General features: G+C 40.0%; 1 protein-coding gene across 4 annotated transcripts in view; it reads left to right on the top strand.

The window, feature by feature from the left end:
* The window catches only part of ERBB4 (erb-b2 receptor tyrosine kinase 4), a 574,745-nt gene that overhangs the window by 430,763 nt on the left and 122,276 nt on the right, over positions 1-21,706 (top strand). For all 4 annotated transcript variants that reach the window (XM_064515342.1, XM_064515340.1, XM_064515343.1 and 1 more), the window contains exons 17-19: positions 13,889-14,021; positions 16,663-16,785; positions 17,947-18,045. In XM_064515342.1, coding sequence (XP_064371412.1) covers positions 13,889-14,021; positions 16,663-16,785; positions 17,947-18,045 — 355 coding nt within the window. The remainder of the gene's footprint in view (positions 1-13,888; positions 14,022-16,662; positions 16,786-17,946; positions 18,046-21,706) is intronic.

Here is a 21,706-nt window from a genome sequence, read left to right as displayed (position 1 = left end):
ATTATGCCATGAAAAAGTGACCTTATTATACAGTAACAGTATACACATATCTTGCTGCATTCCAATGGGTTACTTTTATAGCTTGAAATGTGGATTTAGTTTAGATTTAATGTTGTTATAAATTAATTATCTGTTATTAAAAATACATTTGTAGAGCTTTAGAAATATGTAAGAAGTAGAGTTTTTTAAACCTCAGTGAGTGGTTTCTTAGTAATTCATTAATATTTAATATATAATAAATTAGAACTAAAGCTTGCAGTCTTACTTCCAATTTACCTGTGTAAGGCAGGATTTGTTCCTTTTTCATATTTAGGCAATTTATGTGACAAACTTATTTCTGTTTAGAGTCCAGCCAAGACTTAATTCTGTGCATTTGGGCTTCCTCACTGTGACCCGTCAGCTGATAAAGGAGCTACAGCTTTTGCACAGAGTGGAAAACTCTTGGTTGGGGCTCTTTAGAGCAGTACATTGATGGTATGCAACTGTATTGTAAGCATTTATAGTGGCAAGTCTGCTTAATTAGATCTCTCAAGCCAAAGTTAGTATCTCGAACCATATAATCTGTGATAGGAGGGGGACTGGGTTTCAGTCAGGGATAGATTATTCCTTTTTAATATCTAGCAAAATATCTTGCAAGAATGTTCCCCACATGCTCACTTTTCACAGTCTATTTAAAACCAGGTAAATATTTCTTGCTGTGATTAAACCTAGAACACCTGGTGCAGGTAGGAGTTTGTATTTGAAGTTTGCAAATGAAATTACGTTGTTCATTTTCCATACAATTCTAAGTTCTATTTTGCAGTTAATTTGTAGCAGCTTTTCCAGCATAAGATCATAAATAGCAGATAACGTGTTAATTGCTGAAAACCAGCTTCACCATCAATGTTTTTTTATTTGTTTTTGCAGAAATGGAAATGCCAGATTAGAATTTGATAAGAGATTTTCCAGTTTTAGGTGAATGAAGCCTGCAAACACACAGTGGTAAACTAATAATCGCAGCTATAGTTTCTGAGGAATTAGTAGGCTTCTGTCCTTTGGTGCTAACTGTGGACTGTTACACTACAGCAATTACCACAGGTGGAAGCATTACCACAAATACCAGCAGCTGCACAGGAACAGAGCTTTAGTAAATCAAGCCATCACACCAAATTACTTTCTCTTACTACAATTTTTTCCTGCCATGCTGTAAAGTGAAGTAACAGAGTGAAAGAAATGCCATATAAATTATCTGTACCTTTGGACTTTTTGTACAGAGTCTCAAATAACTACATTAAAATTGTATTGGGAAAGGGGCATTTAACACTGAACTTGCTTCCCGTGCAGCGCCCTCTCTCTGTTAATTTGGATTTCTTTGCAGCTCTTTTCTGTAATGTAGAGGTATTTTGCTTCTTTTCTACCTTGTTACAGTGGTAGTGGATAGAGTCGAACAGGAATGTAGGCCCTGTACTTTCAGAGACTGTTTTGTCAGGGCTGAAAATAGAGAGGTTTTAGGCAAGAGCCACCACAAATAATTAAAGCTTTGAACATTGTGCCTTATAGTGAGATACTTTGGGAGCTCAAGCAGCTAATGCTGATTATTTTGTCTGAAGGTTAAAGTGTGAACCTGTTTATCGTCTAAAAGTACTCATGCAAGGAACAAAAGTTTGCTTAAAGATGTTGCTGGTCTAGCAGACTAAAAGGGAGGGTGTCAGAGAAAATGAAATGGCTGAAATCTGAAGAAAGGCACATTGAAAGTAGCAGAATGGCAATGCATTTCTGAGGAAGGATTATTAATCCCTGGAATGCTTTTCCCTGCTAGTGTTAGATTCTCCAACACTAGACTTACAAAATCCAGACTGGGACTTTTATTTGCAGGCATGCCCTGTTTGAAAGAATTAATTTGTGCAAAGCCTGTGCCGTGCTACAGAGGAAATCGGGCTGGAGGTTTTCACTGGTGCTGCCTGTCATTATTTACAGCGTATGACATTACAACTTCGGGTACATGGTAACAGCTTCCAGCTAAGAGCAGCTTTTGGCTCACGTGCAGAGAATAGGACCTAGGAGTTCTTCCTTTGAATTTTGGTTGCTAGGATTGAGTTGGACATACATAAGCAAATCTAGCTACTGACTTCCTAGCTGCTGGGTTTTGCTTGTTTGCTGTCACGAGGCACATAGTGAGGGCCCCAAATGACTGTACACAGGGTTTCGGTTGTGCTGCTGTGTTTCTGTTCATTAGGAATTAGGTCAGTTAAGCTACTTTTGAGTTTTTAAATTTAGCCTTTGGTAGGGAAGAAGGGAGACTGATTGAGATCTTCCCTGTTTGACTGAACTTTCCTGTATCATGTCTGTGCTCATCTGAATGAGGCATTAATGTTGACTAAATACAGTAAGTGATTTTAACACAATAGTAACGCTGTTACTGCATTTTTATTTCATGTGGCACAGCCAAAGGCAAGTAGTTTTCTCCAGTGAGTTTCTGCACTAATTGACCTAAATTTGAAGGTATAGTTTGTGTATCTTTGTCAAGTTTGTTGAGCCTTAAATGGTAGTGAAGTACTAAGCATCTTATTTTGTTCTGCAGTACAGATTTTTTTTTCTTTAAACTTTACCTCTTACCCTCCCCTGGGTGTCCCCTGCTCCCCCACCCGCCCTTGTTCCCCCTTTATGGAAGAGTCATTGGTAGAGGTGTATCTTTGGTAGCATGAAGTTTGAGAAAGCATGGTGTCTAGAAAGCATGAATTTTTTTTTTATTTGTATGTAACCTTTGAAATCGATTTAGGGACCACTACTTTTGATGAACAGTTCACACTATTTTTGACTCTGATGCAAATTTTTAACTGAATCGTCTTGAAACACTGGTGAATAGGCTCTTTCTCAGGTATGTTGGCTGTTTAATCCACAGAAGATAACGCAGATAAACATTTCTGTAGTTCCGTAAGGTTGAACAAATCACGAACCAGGCAAGGAAAGATTGTGGGATAACATGAAAAACAGGTGTTGGCTGGTTCTGAGAGTTTTTTATTGGCAGAAAGTTGTGAGGAGTTCAGTATGGTATTTGCCTGTTTTGGTACATCTTTAGACAGAGCCAGCAATCCCTCATCTTTGAGTCACAGCACAATTTCAAGCCTTATCATCAGGGCAAAGGCCAGACTTCAGTTAAACATGCTCCAGTCACCGTGTAATCCCTGATTTGTGAATTATGTGAAGTTTTTCTTGTAGTAACTGCAAGAAAATTGACTGAAATGCCATCAACCTTTGGAGTAAAAATGTGAGAATCGTTTGTTCAAACAAGTTGTCTTCAACTCCCACCAATCCAGTACTGGGGGTCACTGCTGGTGACCTAGTCTGTCCATTAGACACATGGGCCATCAAAGCAATGCACCAAAACTTATTTGCCTCTTAAAATACTTGCTGGGATTTTCATCACCTGTTCTTATTTTACTCACTATTCCATTTTAACTCATAGATCCTAGGACCCTGTCTACCGAAACTTGATATTGTTTAGATATGTCACTGAAATTAGAGTAGCACAGGTATTTCTTAGAAGGCACGGAAGTTGCAAAGCACCATAACTTGAGTGAAAAGGAGATAGAGCAGTGGAAAAGTAAAAGCAAACAAAAGGATAAAGGATGCATTTGTAATTTTTCTCTCTTGGCTATCTTGACCATAAGTCCAGTACTGTATTTAGTAATACTAAAATTGCTTTACCCACAGAATAATGTGAGGTTCTTCAATTGTTTCTCCATCATGGTTTCTACAAGCCCTTGCTTCTGGTCAGTGACTTGCAATAAGCATGGCTACTTGCAAAGCATTGGGTGGAGCACTGTTCATGTGCAGCTTTGGGAGACTTTACGTTCACTTCAGTGGGCTCTGTGTGAGTGGACCTAGCTTTGTCTGATTGATTAACCTCCCTTAAAGGAATATGTAAATTTTGGAAATAAAGTACCTCTTTGCCTGCTCCCCATTATCTGCAGTAGGGAAAAAGTAAAACGTATTGCTGCATCAAAAATGGGCCATGAGCTGTAAGTATTCATAGTTTCAATCACAGTAAGGATAATAGACAAAGAAGAGATTGAAGAGAGAGTATTCTAGCTGTAAAGTACTCACATCTGCTGTAGATACGGTTATCCCTCCCTTGTGGCAGTGATATGCAGGTACATGACTTGGATGCAGGCTGTGTGCAGTGCTGTCTCAGTGCTTCAGCTTTGCGTGAGCTGGCTCTGTTTTGATACTTGAGGTTGTCCAGTGGATCAGATGCCAGATAGCAAACTTTGGGAGGTTTGCGTTGTCTGTTAATCAACAGCCTTTTAAAAGGAGAGAAGTCTTTCCCCTTACCAGGAAAATTCCAGTTGGAAAAAAGGCAATTACTGAAGAAGAAAACCAAAATCTGTAATAGTAGCAATATGTTTATGTGTATTCTCCCTCAGCTTTGTTGCACCCTTCTCCCTTAGATACTTCAATTACATGCATTTTTAAAGAGGGATGAGAGGCAATCCCTCTGCCCTCTCTCACCTTATGACAGAGAAAAAACAAGATACATTTGGGCCTTCTCTCTCCTTGCTTTCTTGAGTCCCAGTGGGCTTCAGGAGCTCTGAGAGAAAAGAGGCATAGAAAGTCAACAGGGTCAGCTGTCTGCCAGAACAGCTGGTATTGGTTTGGGGAGGGAGAAGAGTAGGTTTGTGGCCAAAAGAAGAAAATGTCTGGGATTTGAAGCTGGATCACCATTTCCCCATGTGCTTGGCCTGCTGTATTCTGGGAGTTTACTAGGTATTGGAAGAGGAGTATTCATAACATCTGTAAGATGCATGTATAAGGCATTACCAGCAATAAATTCTGCAGTGCTCTGTCATGCTGAAATTTGGGAGGAGGAAAAGCTTTCACTAAGTGATCATTCACCTTCATGTGGGCCATACTGTACTGCAAAGTAATCACAATAAAACAGCTGTTCTAGAGTCTAGGTTACTCTGAGCAGTATCCTTACCATGGACACAAGCTGTTTTTCTAATCAAGTCACATCTGTGACTATCAAGATGATAGGCTGCAGTGTACAGAAATACAGAAAAAGTTATTGATAAAGCTGAGAATAGAGAGTAAGGACAATATTCGCAAAACCCAGTTTTCTTGGCTCCACTTACGGAGTGCGAGGAGAAAGATTCCTTTGGGTGATTGTGGATATGGAGGAGAGAAGTGAAGGTGGATGGGTTCAGAGCTTCTAAGCTGAACCTTTTCTCTGAATGGCCTCTTAGGGAAATGCTGGTAGTGCGGAGATGGCTATAATTTAGAGGAGTTACAGGATGCACCAGACTGTCTCTCTGCTTCGCTTACGTTACCAAATGCAAGTACTCCTGGAGAGGAGTGATATGCTATGGGTTAGGAGAATTCTTTCACATATCATGAGGTAAGAGATGATTCTGTATAAGCCTTGCATCAAAAAGAGTTTATCAATTTTCTTTACCATTTTTTCCCATAATTGAGTGGGATTTTCTAATGATTGATATAATTTATGTAGGACATTTACACAGGCAGATTATCCTCATAATATAATAGTAACAACTCCCAAAGCAGCATCAGGCATACTCAGAAATAAATACTATATACCCTGATCTGCATCTACCCTGGATTTTGCTTGATACTTATGAGTGCTGCATGAGTTTATTCCCTCCTATGCTCCACAAAGATAAATTCTGCATAGTTATAACCCTAATGAGAAGAAGCTAAAATGTATGTTCACAACAGCATCGTGGCCATTTTCAGGCATTTATTGGAATGCTAAAGAACATTTATACCAGTGCAGAATGAAATGCAACTATTTTGTTTTAGGCTTTGAAGGAAAGCATCTTAATCATTTATATATCTATATAGATATGTATATATGGAGATGCACACACAGTATATGGGTGTAGATTTACAAACATACTGTTGGAAAGGAACCAACAGTGCTAAACCTACAGATCCTCCATGCAGTCTAACTGTAATCTCAAACATAGGTCCCAAAGATGATTTAATGCCACCCCTTTAAAATAAACAAACAAAAAAACCTCAGCTGAAGTCCCTGTAAGCTCTGCATTTATCACAAAACTAAAGATTGGATATGACAAGATACTTGAAGATCAGGAACATAGTGTGACAAATCTGTTCTCATCAGTTTATTATGTTCCATTTGGTTTTGGCTTTTTTCTACTTCTGCCACAGTGTCCGGTGCTGAACACCTATACTGTAGCCCGGCTGCTTGCTCCTGGCTTTGGTGAGATTGCTCATGTGAGTGTAGGTGCAGAGCTGGACCAGAAGGGGACTGATGGAAGCTAGGGCTGTCTTTAACGTACAGATTCTGTGCTCAGCAAAGAGAAACCTGAAGCCACAAAGACTTGAGAAAGAGGGAGTCCACGAAAGGATCTCAGACTTGGTTCTAAAATACAGGCCCTGAAAGCTCCCTACTGTGAAATATTCCTGGAGCTTGTGAAAGCAAATGCTGCCCCAGAAGATTCAAAAGCTGGAACAGTGAAGAGTCCAGTGTCCATAACCAGTTAGACTGAATTTGCTATGTGCTTCTCAAATTTTCTGAAAGGCCACTTTCAAGGTGGCTCTGATAACAAAAAAGGAAGGGCTGCCATCCCAAAACACAATCACAAGAATCGTGCATGGAGAGAGAGACTGAGGCATGCTCGGAAGAGCATTGATTATTTTCTGCTGTAAATATAAAGGTGAAGAGCATGAGGTATAGAAACTATTGCTTCAGTGATCTGTTAGGATCTCTGAGATAGAAACACAAATTTTTCTCAGTGTGACCCTAAAAAAGGGACAGCAAGAGAACTGACCAGAATCGCAGTCTTTTCATACTACTAGTGGAAGGACCAAAGTTTTATTTTCTAATAAGAATTAAATAACTGTCTAGTTTGTTTGTGATTTCTGTAACACTCCTAAGCTTAACTCTGGCAGCTCCTTTTTGCTCTGAGTTGCTTGTAGAAAGAAAGCAAGCCAATTCTGGTGTCCTATGGGCAAGATTTCCCTTAGGGATTTAAAGGCTTTGGATATTTCATGGATTGAATAGCTCAATTACAGAAAACACTTAACTGGAATTTAAATGACTTGCAACCACTTACTGGTTGAATCAGGCAGAAAGAAGAGCACAGTATTCAAAGGAGTTTCCTACTGTTGGTTGTTTAAAATACTCTGAGACATTCTTTGCTGTTCTGTGTTCTTTACAGTTTGACTTACCACCAAAACGAAGTTAGTGTCCCTGTGTGTCCTGTATGGGTACCAAATGTGTTAGAGAACAAAGTAGTGAATAACTAATTTGTCATAAGTGCGTGTCTTCAGAGATCTGGTTGTTTTTCCAGGCTCTGTTTCCTGAATATTTGTGTGAGCAGACACCTATCTGCATGATTGTAAACCATAAAGAAAAAAGTGGCATGCATTAGACTGAAGCAAGCTGCCATCTGAAAAGTTAATGAATTTCTGTTAATACTGACTGTGCAGTATTCATTCATTTTTACAGTCAGGCTGGTGGAACAAAACTGAGGGCAGGCTGGAGGAATTTCTGAACCATTTGAGCTTGAGTTCAGCCTTCTGCTTGGAAAGTTGTACAGGATGGAGGGTGAAAGTAATTTGCCTGTCCACTTCTGCTACAGCAAATGATACCAAAATGTAGCAATGAAGAAAATGTTATAAAAGTCTGCCCTAAGCACCTTATCGCAGAGCAAAGGTGTGTTCTTACTCAGTTTGAGTGGCCGATCGTATGCTAGGAGTTATATTTTCTGTGCGACCCAGCACCCGTTCAAAGTTCTGGTTACTTACTGGTTTAATACAGACACTGCATCGTGTTTCTCCAGCTCCCCAAGCCAAGTAGCAGCTTTTGTGTCAGAACGTGCTGCTTTGTGGTACTTCTGGTATCGCCAGTTAACGAACAGAAAGCAGTGCTGCCAGACAAACTAAGGTCTCAGCACTTAATGCCATACAGAGCATTGTGCTATGTGCTTCTGTTTAAGGAGAGCATCTTTTCTTATTATTAATTTCACATAATTGTAGAGCCAGTTGTCTGCGACTGGTTACGAAGAAGCCTGTGTACTGCCGGCCGACTTTATTGCCTCTAACACGACCGCCTTATGCAGAGAGGAACTCCTGGAGCTAATGCTGATGGCTTTGGTTTCAGAGCAGTCCGTCAGCACCCATGGTCATTGCAGTTCTCGTTTTCTTTATTTGAAGCAAAATATTACTCTTCCCAAAGAAAATGGGAAATATGACAAGTGTATAAAGAGGATTGTTCTTTTACGTGATGAACTGGCCTCACCTTTGAGTCCAATCTAGTGAATTTAACTGGCTTTCTGTCACAGATAAATCAATCTACATTATATGGGGCCTGACTCGGCATATTTTATGGGCAACATTAATCCTTTTACTTAAAGCACAAGTCTCAAAACAAAGTCACTGTGCAAGTTCTGAACAGTAACGTTCCTTTTCTATGTTGTGGCAGAAGAGAAAAATCTCAGCCTAAAAACATCAGGAATGCAAAATATCCTCTCTGTTTTATGGAGAAAGAAGCCCATGTAAAGGCCCTATATTGATACTGTAATCAGAGAGACGTCGTTATTTACTCCCAGTCAAATGTATTAACTGGGAGTTGAAACTGAAAAGTTGTGACTAAAACTCCCTGCCACCAGGGTTTAACTGTAGCTGGTTGACGGTGAGGTTGAGCGCAGTTTGTCCATCTCTAGACTAAATGAGGAGCTGGTAGTCACCACGAGATCAGCCAGCTGTCAGTTAGCCTTTGTGTTTACGCATGGGGAAAGATCCTAATCTGAACGTGGGTTGTGACGTGTGTCAGTCCTGAGACACCCTCAGATTAGGGGGAGAAGGGAGCCTCCTTCTTGAAAAGGAAGACCAAATACAAAGCAAAGCGCATCCTGATGTGGATAACGCCAGACTAGTTCTTCCACCCCCCGGGGAGCCCAGCTGCGTGGACACCCGAACGTGCTGGAAGTTCTGGTTGCAGAACTCTGCTGGGGGATCACTACACAGCAGAGAGAAGCTATTAGAACATATTTGAATTTACCTCCCACTCTGATTTGTTTATCTTCTATATTTTAAATACTATCATTCCAGATTAGCAGAATCTGTTAGATCTCTAATAGCACAGCTCCAAAGTCAGCTGAACTCCCCCCTGGGGGAAGGGATGAGGCTTGCAGAAAGAATGTGGGAATTCTCCATCAGGAAAAAAATAATGCCTTGTTAAAGAAAATTTACAGGAAGCTACTGCTTAACGAATATTCAAAGGTGTAATGAGTCCTGTTTGGATACATTGATAAACTTTGCTGGGGATGGGGGCAAGGAGGGTTGAGCTGGGCTCTTTAACAGCTTGGCTTCAAAGCTCAATTTACTTGCATATCTTACTATGTGGGTTAATGCCAGAGGTAGAAAAACAGGTGTTCTCTCGCATAGCTTTACTTCATGGACCAAAATTTGTTTCTTCTCTTTTTGCCTTCCCCCTTCTGCCATGTTCTCCAGTCTAGAGTATGGGACCATGTGCTTATGGAAGTCAGTAATTAGGCTTTAATATCTGGCTCTTGGGGCACTGAGGGATTTGTAGGTGTTTTGATGTTTTGGAGTGGATGGAATGATGATACAAGCCCCCCTAGTGAGCATCCTTGTTTGCCTTGGCATACTAACTTTGAACTTTTTGTCTCAATTTTGGTGTGCAGGAGTGGGTGTTAGATGCTTCTAAATATGAAAACACTGTACACATTTAGGAAAGAAATATGTATTATTCATTTCTCCTAAGGGGGTACTAGAATCTTACTTTCAACTTTTAGCCACATGTACACACAGCTTCTAGTTTAGAAGGCAGGATTTTTCACATGCAGTGATTTTTTTTTTTTTTCCTTCCCACTACCTCCCCTGCTGCTGCCTTCTTCAATCATTAATTGGGTGTTCTGCCCTCAACTGGGGGAGGGCTGAAGAATAGTGAATTAATTATATGGGGGTGGAATTATGATTCAGGGCCATCTTTCTTGGACAACTATTTTTCATCAGCAGAAAAGTCCAGAAACACCTAGTAGTGATTTTTTTTCATCCTCTGGGGTAGCTTTTCAGTGTGTAAATGAAGGTAGTGGCTGAATAAGCAGTTTCTCATGGGTGGGTTCCTAGTGGAGCTAGAAGAAGCGTGAGCTAGAATCAACTCTTGGCTGTCCACGTTTATGCTGGATAAGGCAAGACTGACATGCAGCTGCTTTGCTTCGCTTGACATTAGCCTTTCTAAGCCCTGACAGAGAAAAGGGGTCTCAATGATTTTAAAGATGTCTTTTAAAAAAAATCTCTTTGGGGAAATTTTTGTCTCAGCATCAGCATTGCTCCTGTTAATTTTTACAGGATTAGTTTTAAGTTGGCAGTGGAGTAGTCTGAGATGGGTAAATACAGCTAGTTGCATTCACAAACAGAAATTGTTATGTGACAGTAATGTAACAATAATGTAAATGGATTAAGCCTTTAATGCCACCAGAGATAAGGAGGTTTGTGCGTCCAGCTGTGTACCAAGCTGAACCCTTGGTTAGGTGCATATGCAGAAAAGATTGTATTAAAAAAAAAGGAGAAAGGTTTTGTCTTCAATTACCTCTCTGATTGCCACCACCTTGCAGGGATCTGTGTTAAACAACCTTAATAATAATATAAAAGAAAGGTAAACAGCCTGTTAATGGAATTCACAAGGGGTATTAAATATGAATTATTGCAAACCTGAAGATAGTAATGAAATAATAGAGGAGACTTGAAGAGGTTAGCAGAATACATAGAAAACAAGCTCAGGATAATGAATGTAAGTATAAACCCAAAGCAGGTGGGTGGCACTGACAAAACATAAATGCGTGGAAAATAATTTGCATGTGCCTGGAAATAACGCTTAGGCATGATCCCGAAGTGCATCGATGATACCAGAAAGCACTGAAGCCAGTGACTCGTCATTTACTAGACTATCAAACAAAGCACTTGTTGACTTTGGGGCTTAGCTCGGTCTTAGCGGGGTGAGGAGAAGCTGCACAGTATAAAATTGCATCCATTGAGGTCTGTAATGTTTGTGTGTGTTATGATTTTTATGTGAGGATGGTGGAGCTATGAGGGAAGGCAGCTGTTCACTATTTGAGTTCAAAATAGAACTTTCTCTGCATTTTAGTTGCTTGTTTAGGACTTAAATATGGGGGTTGTTTTGGCATTCTGTGTTACCCTTCTTATGCTCCTTTCTTAAGCTTAATGATCTGTTCAGATGTAGCTCCTAAAGTTTCAGGTAAAATATGCAAACTGCTGAAACCTTGAGTTACTTGCAAATATTTGACTAGCTAAGGGTTGCTCTTCAAAATAATTAACCTCTTTTTGAGGCATTTTAGAGATCAGAGGGGCTTGAGCAAGTAGTTAAATTTCATCTCTTTAAAACATATTTGACATTAATGACCATAGTAGAAGGTGCTTGTTTGGTGAAGATTTTTAAAAATCTTTTTTTTTTTTTTTTTTTTTTCTCAAATCACTACTAAAAGTAATGAGAATTTCTTTTTAAAGTTGGTGAGAGTTGACAAGATGGATCATAAACATTCATTTTGAACCTTTATACTGTATAACAATAAAGGGATGCAAACAATTTGGAACTGCATTTTATTTACTTGACTAGCCATTATGTCTCCTTTGGAACTGTTTACTTATAATGGTCTATCATGTAAATATTTTCAGTGTACAAGGTACCATAAAACCATAATTATTTATTTTGACAGCTGTTATGATGGTTATTAATATGCACTTCAAAGCTCGGAGGTCTCTTTCCTGTTTCGTCAGTCTGTAATCTCGTGGTGTTTGTTAGAAATATGATTGTTCAGGCAGCATAAAGAAAATGCATACTTTTGTTCAAGAACGTTAATCAGTACTAGCTTCACAGAAGTCTTTTGATGTCTAGGTCTTTTCAGTGTTGCCCATTAATGAGTTTCTCACATCAGCATCTTGGAAAGCATATGCTAAATGAAGAGGACCATAGTTTTGGGTGGATGTGCCAGGTCCTTTAATATGAGTTCTGTGCTCGAAATTGCCGGAGTAATCAATTAGAGTAGAAAGGGGGATGTGTCTCAAGGCTGGGCTAGATGAAGAAGGTGCCTGCCTACCTGAGCAGCAGGTCGTACTGGATTTGCACTTCCAAAATGTCATAATCATTTTGTACCCAGGCAGCATTCAGTCTACTTATTTGCAGGCTTAATGGTTTCCACTGTAAAGTTTCTAAACTATCATAGACCTTTAAGTGTTGAGTACTTTTAATGTGTTTTCTCTAGATAAACATGATTGTGGTGCTTTAAACACGATGCTTTAATAACCAGATGTGACAGTGTACGGCTTTGTCTCTGTTAACAGAAGTGAGTAGCACTTACTTGCATTTGGAGAGTGAAATAGGTGATGCTGAGGATCCAATGTCTAGGCTACATTTGCTGCGGAGGACTTTGCTTTGGACTAGCTCTAGTCTGATCCTGTGGACAGCATGCTGGTTAGGGGCTGGAGCATGTGCTCCTGGAGCTATCATCTGGTTAATACCATCTGAAAGGCATCCAGGCTGTATGCCAGACTGCTTGGAGCCCTACTGCAGTGACTACAGTCAATTAGGACAGTTTGGAGACGGCCTTCAAAAGTGTACTCAGTGCTAATGTAGATGCACCTTAATGTACCAAACCAGATTAGATGGCACTGCATCTCACTGGCCAGCTTTATGGTAGGACATAAAAAGAGGAATAAAGGGTCAGATTAATCAATTTCCTATATGTGTGGGAGACTCCTCGAAGTTTTCAATTGCAGAATAGTACACTTCTATTAATAGGCTATAGTGCATCTTTCATCATCATTCAGACGTAAGAGAGGAAGACTGGTAAAGCATTCTGTAGCTGTGATGCTTCCACAATCTTCAGTCAACCTTTTTCCTGTAGTTAACAATTTCAGCACCATGTATGCTGTGCAGTTGTCGTGTTCTCTTTTTACCCCGTCTTTTTATCTACCTTCCAACCATTGCTGGGATTGTAAACGCTGCATGTTCTTTGGCAGGAGCCTGCTTCTCTCCCCTGACTGTATAGGGACTCTCCAAACATGGGCACCTGGGTCAAGCCAGGTGAATCTCTGAAATTGCCATCCTGTTTGCGCTTGTACAATATCTACCATAATGGCAGCTTACTGTGTCTTGGCACTGTGGAAAAGCAAATTAGTAATTGCAGGTGATGCTGCTCGAGATCCTGGGAAGCTAAAGGAGTTACCAACGTAGTGGAGGGACAAAGTCTTGTGCAAAAGCTGAGCCTAGCTTGGCATTCTTCACAGGAGCTTTCCGGCTCCAGTACAGCAGTCGTCCGATTTGGGATTTGACTGTGCTGAAAAGCAATAGTAAAGCCAGAGGGGTGCAACCATTAACTACTGATCCAAATATTTATTTGTAGTACTAATAAACCAAGAGTGCTCGGAGGGTGCTTGGTAATAGTAATGACTTCCTTTGTTCAAGTGTGTGTTTTTTTTTTTTCTTCCCTAAATGCACAAACTTATCAGTTAATCTAGTTGGATCTAAAGAAAGAGTAAGTGTAGTTAAAGCTCTTGCAGGATAAACTGCAGGTACCTGTATCCTCATTTTGCCATTGCAGATTTGCATTTGCCATCAAAGTGCATGTTGTGTCTCCTTGTCCACACGACTCCTCCCATGTGCATGGCAGTTTGAAAAGCAGTAAAATTGATATGTTGGTTAAAAAAAAAAAAAAGCCATACCACATCTTAATGTGTTTTCCCTGACTTCCCGTTTGGACTTATAAACTCTGGTCGTAAGACAGTTCATAAGTTTTCCAAGTGATTGCATTTTATATACCCAGCTATTATTTGGTCTCTCTCCCTACCTCCCATTAAAGTCTCTAATTCTGATTGCTAGAACTCCTCTGATTGCTGCGGGAGTTATTGGTGGCCTCTTCATCATCGTCATTCTGGGCCTGACGTTTGCTGTGTACGTTCGGCGCAAGAGCATTAAAAAGAAGAGGGCATTGCGAAGGTTCCTGGAGACTGAGGTGAGGGCGCGTTCTTTCTCACACAGTAGTTAATAACTTGGAAAGATGCACAGAGCTGATCTGCTTTTATATCAAGGATGTTCAGGCCTAATCCAGTTACCAGTGAAGTCTGTAGAAAATCTTTTTGCTGACTTCTGTGGGACTAAAGAGACGGAATTAAGCTATTTAAAGTTACTCATTTTCTATAGATATATGGATTCATGCCTTTCTGAGTGTAAAAAAGAGCCTTATGATCACCTAGTCATGCTATACCAGATTTCTGAACTCTGTCCTGCTCCCAACAGAACTTACATCCCAGTTCACCAATACTCTTAGTAGCTCTTATGCTTAAATATTGCAGGTTTTGCATCCAGCATATACTGAGGTCAGCTTTAAGACCCCAAATGTCTTCAGTGAGCTCTGATGCAAGCTTAAGCTCATCAGGAGTGCTTAAATGCAGAGACTGTCACTTACTATTGGCTCTAGTGCCTGTATCACCTTTATGGTCCAAACTTTGTTCAGTTTAATAAAGCAAGATAGACTTTGCAGGTGATAACCAAATGAGATCCACGGTTGTGCTGGCGAAAAGTACATAACAGGAGCTACAGGACGAAGTTCTGTGCCCACTCTGTTCAGCCCTTGGATTTGCAGGGAATGGAGAGTGCAGTCTAGGAAGTGTATTTAAACTGAAGTTAAATCTTACCTTTCAGCTGTAGCAAAGGTGATTACTAGATGTTCTAAGCCCTAAAGGTCTGAGGTACTTTAAAAGTGATGATGCTATGGAATTAGGGTCCCTCTACTTAAGATAGATAAAGCTTGGGAATACTTTTAGCTACTGATTGTTTGATAGAGCTTTGTTAATAATGCTGTTTTCTTTTCTGTTATAAGGGTCCTGTTCCCATTTGTCTCCACTGCATAGCCTGGGAGCAAATGATTTATGAATCCCCAGTCTGTTTCCTTGAGTATCTTTATGTTTGGCGGGAATTTGTGTTGCTTGTTAAATAATGTTCAGTTGTATAGAAAATGTAAGAATACTTAGTGCTTTTAGATACATAAATCTTGGCATCATATGAGCCCCTACTTAAACATAAGTGATTTTAAGCAGGTATTTTTCATTGCATTTGGAAGATACTGGCTTTGAAGTTTCAGGTCTCATTCTCCATTTGGTCATATGCAGCTGTGGCTGACGGCAGCTCCTAAGGGAGGAAAGTCTCCTACTGAACATGTGGGAAAGCTGTTATCTTGGCTTAGAAACTGAGAATTGAGTCAGTAGCATCCTCAGCTAAACAAACTGCTACAGCTTCAGCTAAAGTCTTTATTTTTGGCTGAAGGCTATAACAGACCTGTTCTTTCTGTGGATCATTCTCAATAAAACTCTACAAGCATTTTGTTAGCCCCCACAGCACTTCCCCTCCCTGCCATACCTGTGTTGGTGGATTGTGGCATAGAAGCTATTTTCATCCTCTGCAAACTGGAAAGATGGGAGTTTACCGCCCCTCTGTCTATTTTTCTTTTACAGCAAACCCCCTTTCTTTCACCACCTAAGTACTGGACATCTAAATGGAAAGGAGGAATGAGAAATCACTCTATAAAAAGTACAGCTCACAAATTATTTCTGTGATACCCTGGCTTGTTACTGCTTGTTTTTGTTACGTTTTTTTTTTTCCCCTCTGGTAATTCCCAGCTACTGATCCTTCTACCCGAACCGAAGTAGTTGGGTCAACTAATTAAGTAGTCCATGATGCTTACAGAGCCATAGCAGTAGTGCTCAAACTGCAGAGCACAGGGCATTTAGCCTTGTAAACAGACAACTTTGAAATACTGCAGCGGTTTCAAACCAATTTGAGTGGGAGTAGCCCTGAATTATTTTTCTCATCCTGTAAAGGAACAGGCTGTTTTTCAGTGTTTAGAGTATTGTCCTTTTCATTTAGTTTTAGTTTGGTTTTAAAGAAGCATTGTTTTTCTGGCAGAGATGGTAGTGTTGAGAGCTGAGAGCATTTTAACTGAAGGGGCTGTGGTGCTTCGTTCAGAAAGCTTCTTGGGACATGTTTTTTGTCTTGGGCAAATGTTTTAGTTGTGCCTTTTTTGCAGTAAATAACTGGTCATTATAAATGATAGGTCTGCTGTTAAGATGTTTGGTCCTTAAAGCTGTCTTCCTGTACGGTGTAACAAGTTCAGAAGAGTCCCTTCCCCAAAACAGAATAAAAACATGATGAGCCATTAAGTCAGGGTTATTAAAAAGAAATATGGCTGACTTAAAAGGTACTAAAATGGGCAAAAATAGAAGGTGGTGCACTGATAATAAATGCTGTATTTCTGCCATGTAGAAAATATTTATACTGCCTCCATTAGGAAAAGTCCTTGGATATGTCATTGTGACACCAATTCAATTTCAAGTTCGTTATTCCATCGTGCAATTCCTAGTGGAAATTATTACACATTGAGTGAGGGGTTTCCTTATCAGGTCTCCTGGTTTCTTCTTAGCATTGCTGATTTATTTTAAAGGTGAGAGATTTCTGCCCCCCCCCCCCCCCCAAGCTGGCAGATCAGTACATCTCATTGTCTTATTCCAGTGTTTAATTGGATTGGTTCTTTTCAGTATAAGCTTCTGATGGGTCTTCACATTTTCAAATATTTAACACTGTTGGATTTGCCTCAATAGCTCGTGGAACCCTTGACCCCAAGTGGCACAGCACCCAACCAAGCACAGCTTCGTATCTTGAAGGAAACCGAGCTAAAACGTGTTAAGGTTCTTGGCTCTGGAGCCTTTGGAACGGTATACAAGGTACGTATCTTTGCTGCGCAGCAGTGGGTGGCCTCATTTAATGTTTGAACAGTGAAGTTCCGCATTGCAGCAAAGCATCTCATAGCACACTGGGATTGTCAGATGGGCCTAGTAATAGTGATCCTACCATGTTAAATAACGATATGTTATGATTAACTAAGTTTTAGTACCTTCTGTTACTTCCATTTTCATAGGAAAGATTAGTTCTGTTAATACACCTTTAAGAAGCAGGCTGTAAGAGCAGAACCCACACAAGAAAAAAATACATTGGTTAAATAATTGTTAGATCTGTTGGCCGTGTCCAGATCTCAATGGCATGAAGTAGTTCTTTAGGAACAGGTCAAACAATCACCAAACCACCTGGAAAAAAGGTGATAGGTCAGAGCACTGATACGTGTCTGTCTTCAATTTGGGGAAGAAATGGAGGAAGTACAGACCAGGTGACTACGGCTACAAGGCCATGGGAATAGATTTTAAAATAATTAGTTTGAAAGCACTTAGAGAATAATGAAGTGTTATGGGTAGCATGAAGTTGTCAAGAAAACAGTAGTAGATAAGAAGGGTGAAAGGGTAGCCCAAGAGACACACAGATTGTGAATTTTAATTGTAAGGTTTACTTTTTAGCCATCCCAGCTTTAAATTCTTAGATGAGAGTTGGCTAGAGAAATAGCCCTTAAGTGCTTTACTCAAAATGTATTGTTCTCGAGATGTCATGTTCGTGCATTATAGTATGACCTACCTGTTGCTGATACTCAGTAGTAGGAGTTTACTGATAGCTGCAGTGGGTTTAGCATCAGAATCTGGAACAGAAAATCCAGATATTGTTTAATTTTATTGGAAGCAATGCACAGCAGAAAAGTTGTGTGTGTCACTGATATTACTCAGCAAAAGTGCAATTGTGACTGGGAAAAGCAAGCAGGCATAAGAAGGAGGTTCACTGGTATTAAATCTTTCACGTTACATAAGGGTTACGTTCTGGTGTAAGAACTAGTTTTGTAGCTGTTTTTATTTTAAAACTTACTCTGTGTATTCTGACTTCCAAGGTTCCACATTAAACTGCACAGTCTATAACAAAACACATCACAAAGAAATGAATCTCTGAATTGAGATGTTATCATTGTTGTCATATTAGTCTTATGCCACTTTTCCTTGTCTTTCTAGGGTATTTGGGTCCCTGAGGGAGAAACTGTAAAGATTCCTGTGGCCATTAAGATCCTCAATGAGACCACTGGTCCCAAAGCCAATGTGGAATTTATGGACGTAAGTAGGAGATGATCAGCCTCATTTAGTCTTGGAGGGGGATCTCTTTGTGGACCACAGAGATTGTAAAAATAAATTTCTGCCAGTTTTTTGGTTTCCTTATATTTAAATAATAGAAGGATTGTACAGAGGACCAGCATTGTCCTGATGGTTACAGCTACAATACCATGTCTCTAGAAAAACTTAGCTGTTTAGAATTTTTGTATGGGCCGTCTCCCTCTTGCCCTTAGTCTTTGATGAATTGGCTGTGCATAAATGCATGTCCATAGCATTCTCTGTTGCAGCAATGTTTAAAAAAAAACAAAATTACAGCCACAGCTGAGGATAGATGAGTTCTGCTTCACTGAAGCTATAAAGCTACGCAGATCTACATGAGGCAATACTCTGCCCTGTTTAGTTTATTGCATGTAGATAATTCCTCTTCAGAACTGTCAGTAAGTACATGGAGTACAATGGTAATGTCAGTGCCTTAGTACTAAAGGGATGGGTTTTTCACTCTGCTGATGTAATGGGGCTTAAGATGTTTGGAGGTTTCTTACAGATGGTCTTCCCAACAGCAGAAAGCTGGATCTCTTCTGTCTTACATACCAGATACTTTATTTTTCCATGGCAGAGAAGCTAAGATGAGAGAGTGAGAGTCATGGTGGAGCATCGCTCCATGTAGGTGGGTCTTCACTGGTGTAGAGCTCCCAGGATCAGAAGTTCAGCCTCAGCTCTCTTCTGCTTTAGCATTCTTTGGAACAAAGCACTGATAATCTGGGAGCTGTCAGCAGCAGTAAAACACGAAAGGGAGGAAAAGATATATGAAAATACAGTGGATTTTAAAAGCCCATTTGCTTTATTAATCTAGAATATTGTTGGTAAGAAGTCAAGATCATAATTTTTGCAGATGTTCTATGTTCACAGAGACCATGCACTCAGTTTATAGTTCTGTGTCAAACTTCACTGACACGATGAACGTGCATGTCATGTGCAGTGACAGTTTTTGACAAATCATAGAAATTTGCACTTTTTTGTAAGTCCAAAATTATTAGATTCCTCTTGTGAACTTGAAAATTACATAATGCTTTTACATCTTGAAGCTTTGTTCAGCATATAAGTTTAATTTGATTAGCATTAATGAGACTATAAACCAAAAGGGGATTTTACTCCCATTATATTGTCCATACTGTCATCTAGAAATGAGTAGAAATATACAGTTACAGTTTTAGATATTTCAGACAAATTATTGTGTGAATTCTCAGGCAATTGAACTAAAGCTGTATAGATCAACGTATTTTCTGTGCTCTTCACAGTGCTGCGCGTTTATGTTGATGACATCAATAATCATTGTGCACAAATAAAAAAAAAAGCCATTTCAGCTCTGCTCAGAGGGAATGAATTGCACTAAAGGGATAAGGAGAATTAGATGTTTGCTTAATGGACAAAATAATGATCAAGAGTAGTGTTAATAGTAGATCTCCAGAAAGAAAAGATCTGGTTTTCAGCATTCTTTTGGAGTACATGTGCAGGGAATGGAAGTCCCCTGAATGCAAGCTGTACTTGAGTCTGCCGTTGGTGCTCAGGGCTGTAGATTCTGTCCTCAAGCAAAGCAAATAGGTCGTATTGTATTAAAGTCAGCGCAACTATGCAGTTTGTACCAGGATCAGATCCCGTGTATTTGTAAAATAGAAAAATAATGGTATTATCTCCTTTCTTGGTGTTGATTAACCTTGAAGCACTGTACAAATAAAACATAAGGCCCTTGTTAAAAGGCAGAGTTGCTTGTCTTAATTCAGTGGACCACATTTGCCTCTGGTGTATACATCATAACATCTGATAAATGGCTCAGAGATAAGGAAGTTTTCTGGAAACTCTTGAGATTTTAACTGTGTGAGATGCAGCTACGTTAGGAAAGGTTCTCTCTGACCCAGTGGTCAAAAGGAGAGGAAAACCTAAAGGCTACTTTTAGTTTTGGAATAATAACAATAAAATTGGACCTCATAATCAGTTGATATAAGTCACAATGAAAAGTGGTAAGGTGTTTTGTATTAGCACTACGCTTGATATATGTACAGCAGTCTGTAACATCCTTTCCTCTATAGGCTTGATGAGGAAGCAGATTGAATTTCATTCTTTTGAAATAATTACTCATGTGATTGTATTGAAGTTCCTGCCACCTCACTTCCTAACTCACTAATGTATTTTGTGAAATAAGCTTCATATTAAGAGCTACTGTTTATGTAATAGAAGGACTTAGGTATTGTTTATGATTTTAATGTGACTAGTCCTTTCTTTTGCAGAAAGGACATAGTTTTAAACTGATAAGCAATTAGGAGGAGATGAGGTAACTTAGTGTCTTTCATTACATTGCAGTAAGTGGTAGTGAGAGAATGTGTTTTACTTCTCACTCTGAGGTTTTGGTCAGTGTAACTGTGCTGATAAAACTTGATATTGTGAATTGACATTATTTTATCAGGAAAATCTATAAGCATATCCGAGAGGAGAATCCATCAGCTGTGCTTTCAGAAAAAACAGTGGTATGGATAATGTTGGTTAAAAGCAGTTGCATCAGATTTTTAAAGCTATATGGGTGTCTAACTGCCGTTAAGAACAGTGAGGGTTGAGTCTCTCTTATCCAAGTGTCCTATATATTGGTTATCAGTGGGAACAGGAGCTTGGTGGGGAGGAGGTGTGATGGTGAGCCAACCCCCTGGCTTTCATTCTTTTGAACTTGTGCAATACAGGTGTGCTTTTGTCAGCAGTTACTTCTTACTCAGTTGTGTATGCCCTTGTACTCGCAAGTAAAACTTGGCATTCCTTTTTGAGAGAATCTGGAAAACGTAAAGCCTTTTGTAAATGTCGGTTCGTGTACGCAGAGGGGGCTTGGGACACCTTCCCCCTTCAGGGCCTACAGAAGTAGCAGGAGGGATGGTAGCGGCATGGCCTACAGCCTCTGGTTACAGCTTGTAATGTTGGCAGAAAGCAAGTCTGAAGGTGCTCTGAGAACTGCTAAAATTCTGCTAAATGTTGTGCTTAAGGAGTAAAGAATGACAGTTTGGCTACTGGGCTGTCATTTCAGCACCTCAAACACCCACTAATGGGTCTTTAATGACTATAATGATACAATGCATGATGTTAGCACCTGCTATGGCCAAACACCTCCCACCCTCCTCCCATCAGGGGATGATGAATTGGCTGTCACCAAAAAGTACATTCCCTATAAGGAATTTTTCTTCAGGGAATTGCACCAGAGTTTGTTTTCCTTGCTTTCTCCTCGCATTGCCAGCTAGCTCTTTTTCTTTCCCTCTGCTCCCTGCTATCTTACATATTATTTATCACCATAGAAGTCTGTGTCTGCACTAACAGTGTGAGGCAGTCTACAAAGTGACCCGTACCGCCTTCTCCAGGAGAGAAGCAGGACGTACAAGTGGGCTTTCACGATTTTTTTTCACTCTGCAGAGATTGTCGCTACTGCTTTGTAAAACTTAGGTTTACCCTTTTTTCCACTTCTTTCTGATGTTGCTCAAATCTGTGGTCCTTTATCTCTGGAAGAGCTGCACAGTTTCAGAGTGTCCCTTTGGGTGCTCAGACGGTTAGGAGCTGAAGTCGCGGGGTGTCGTTTCTCCTCCCTGCTTGGCTGGTCACACGTCACGGTCCGCAGGAGGCTGCTGGAAGTTGA

This window comes from Dromaius novaehollandiae, chromosome 7 (genome assembly GCF_036370855.1).
Source record: "Dromaius novaehollandiae isolate bDroNov1 chromosome 7, bDroNov1.hap1, whole genome shotgun sequence".
Classification (NCBI taxonomy): domain Eukaryota; kingdom Metazoa; phylum Chordata; class Aves; order Casuariiformes; family Dromaiidae; genus Dromaius; species Dromaius novaehollandiae.
Note: the sequence above shows the minus strand (reverse complement) of the source record. Positions and strands in the feature narration are given on the sequence as shown.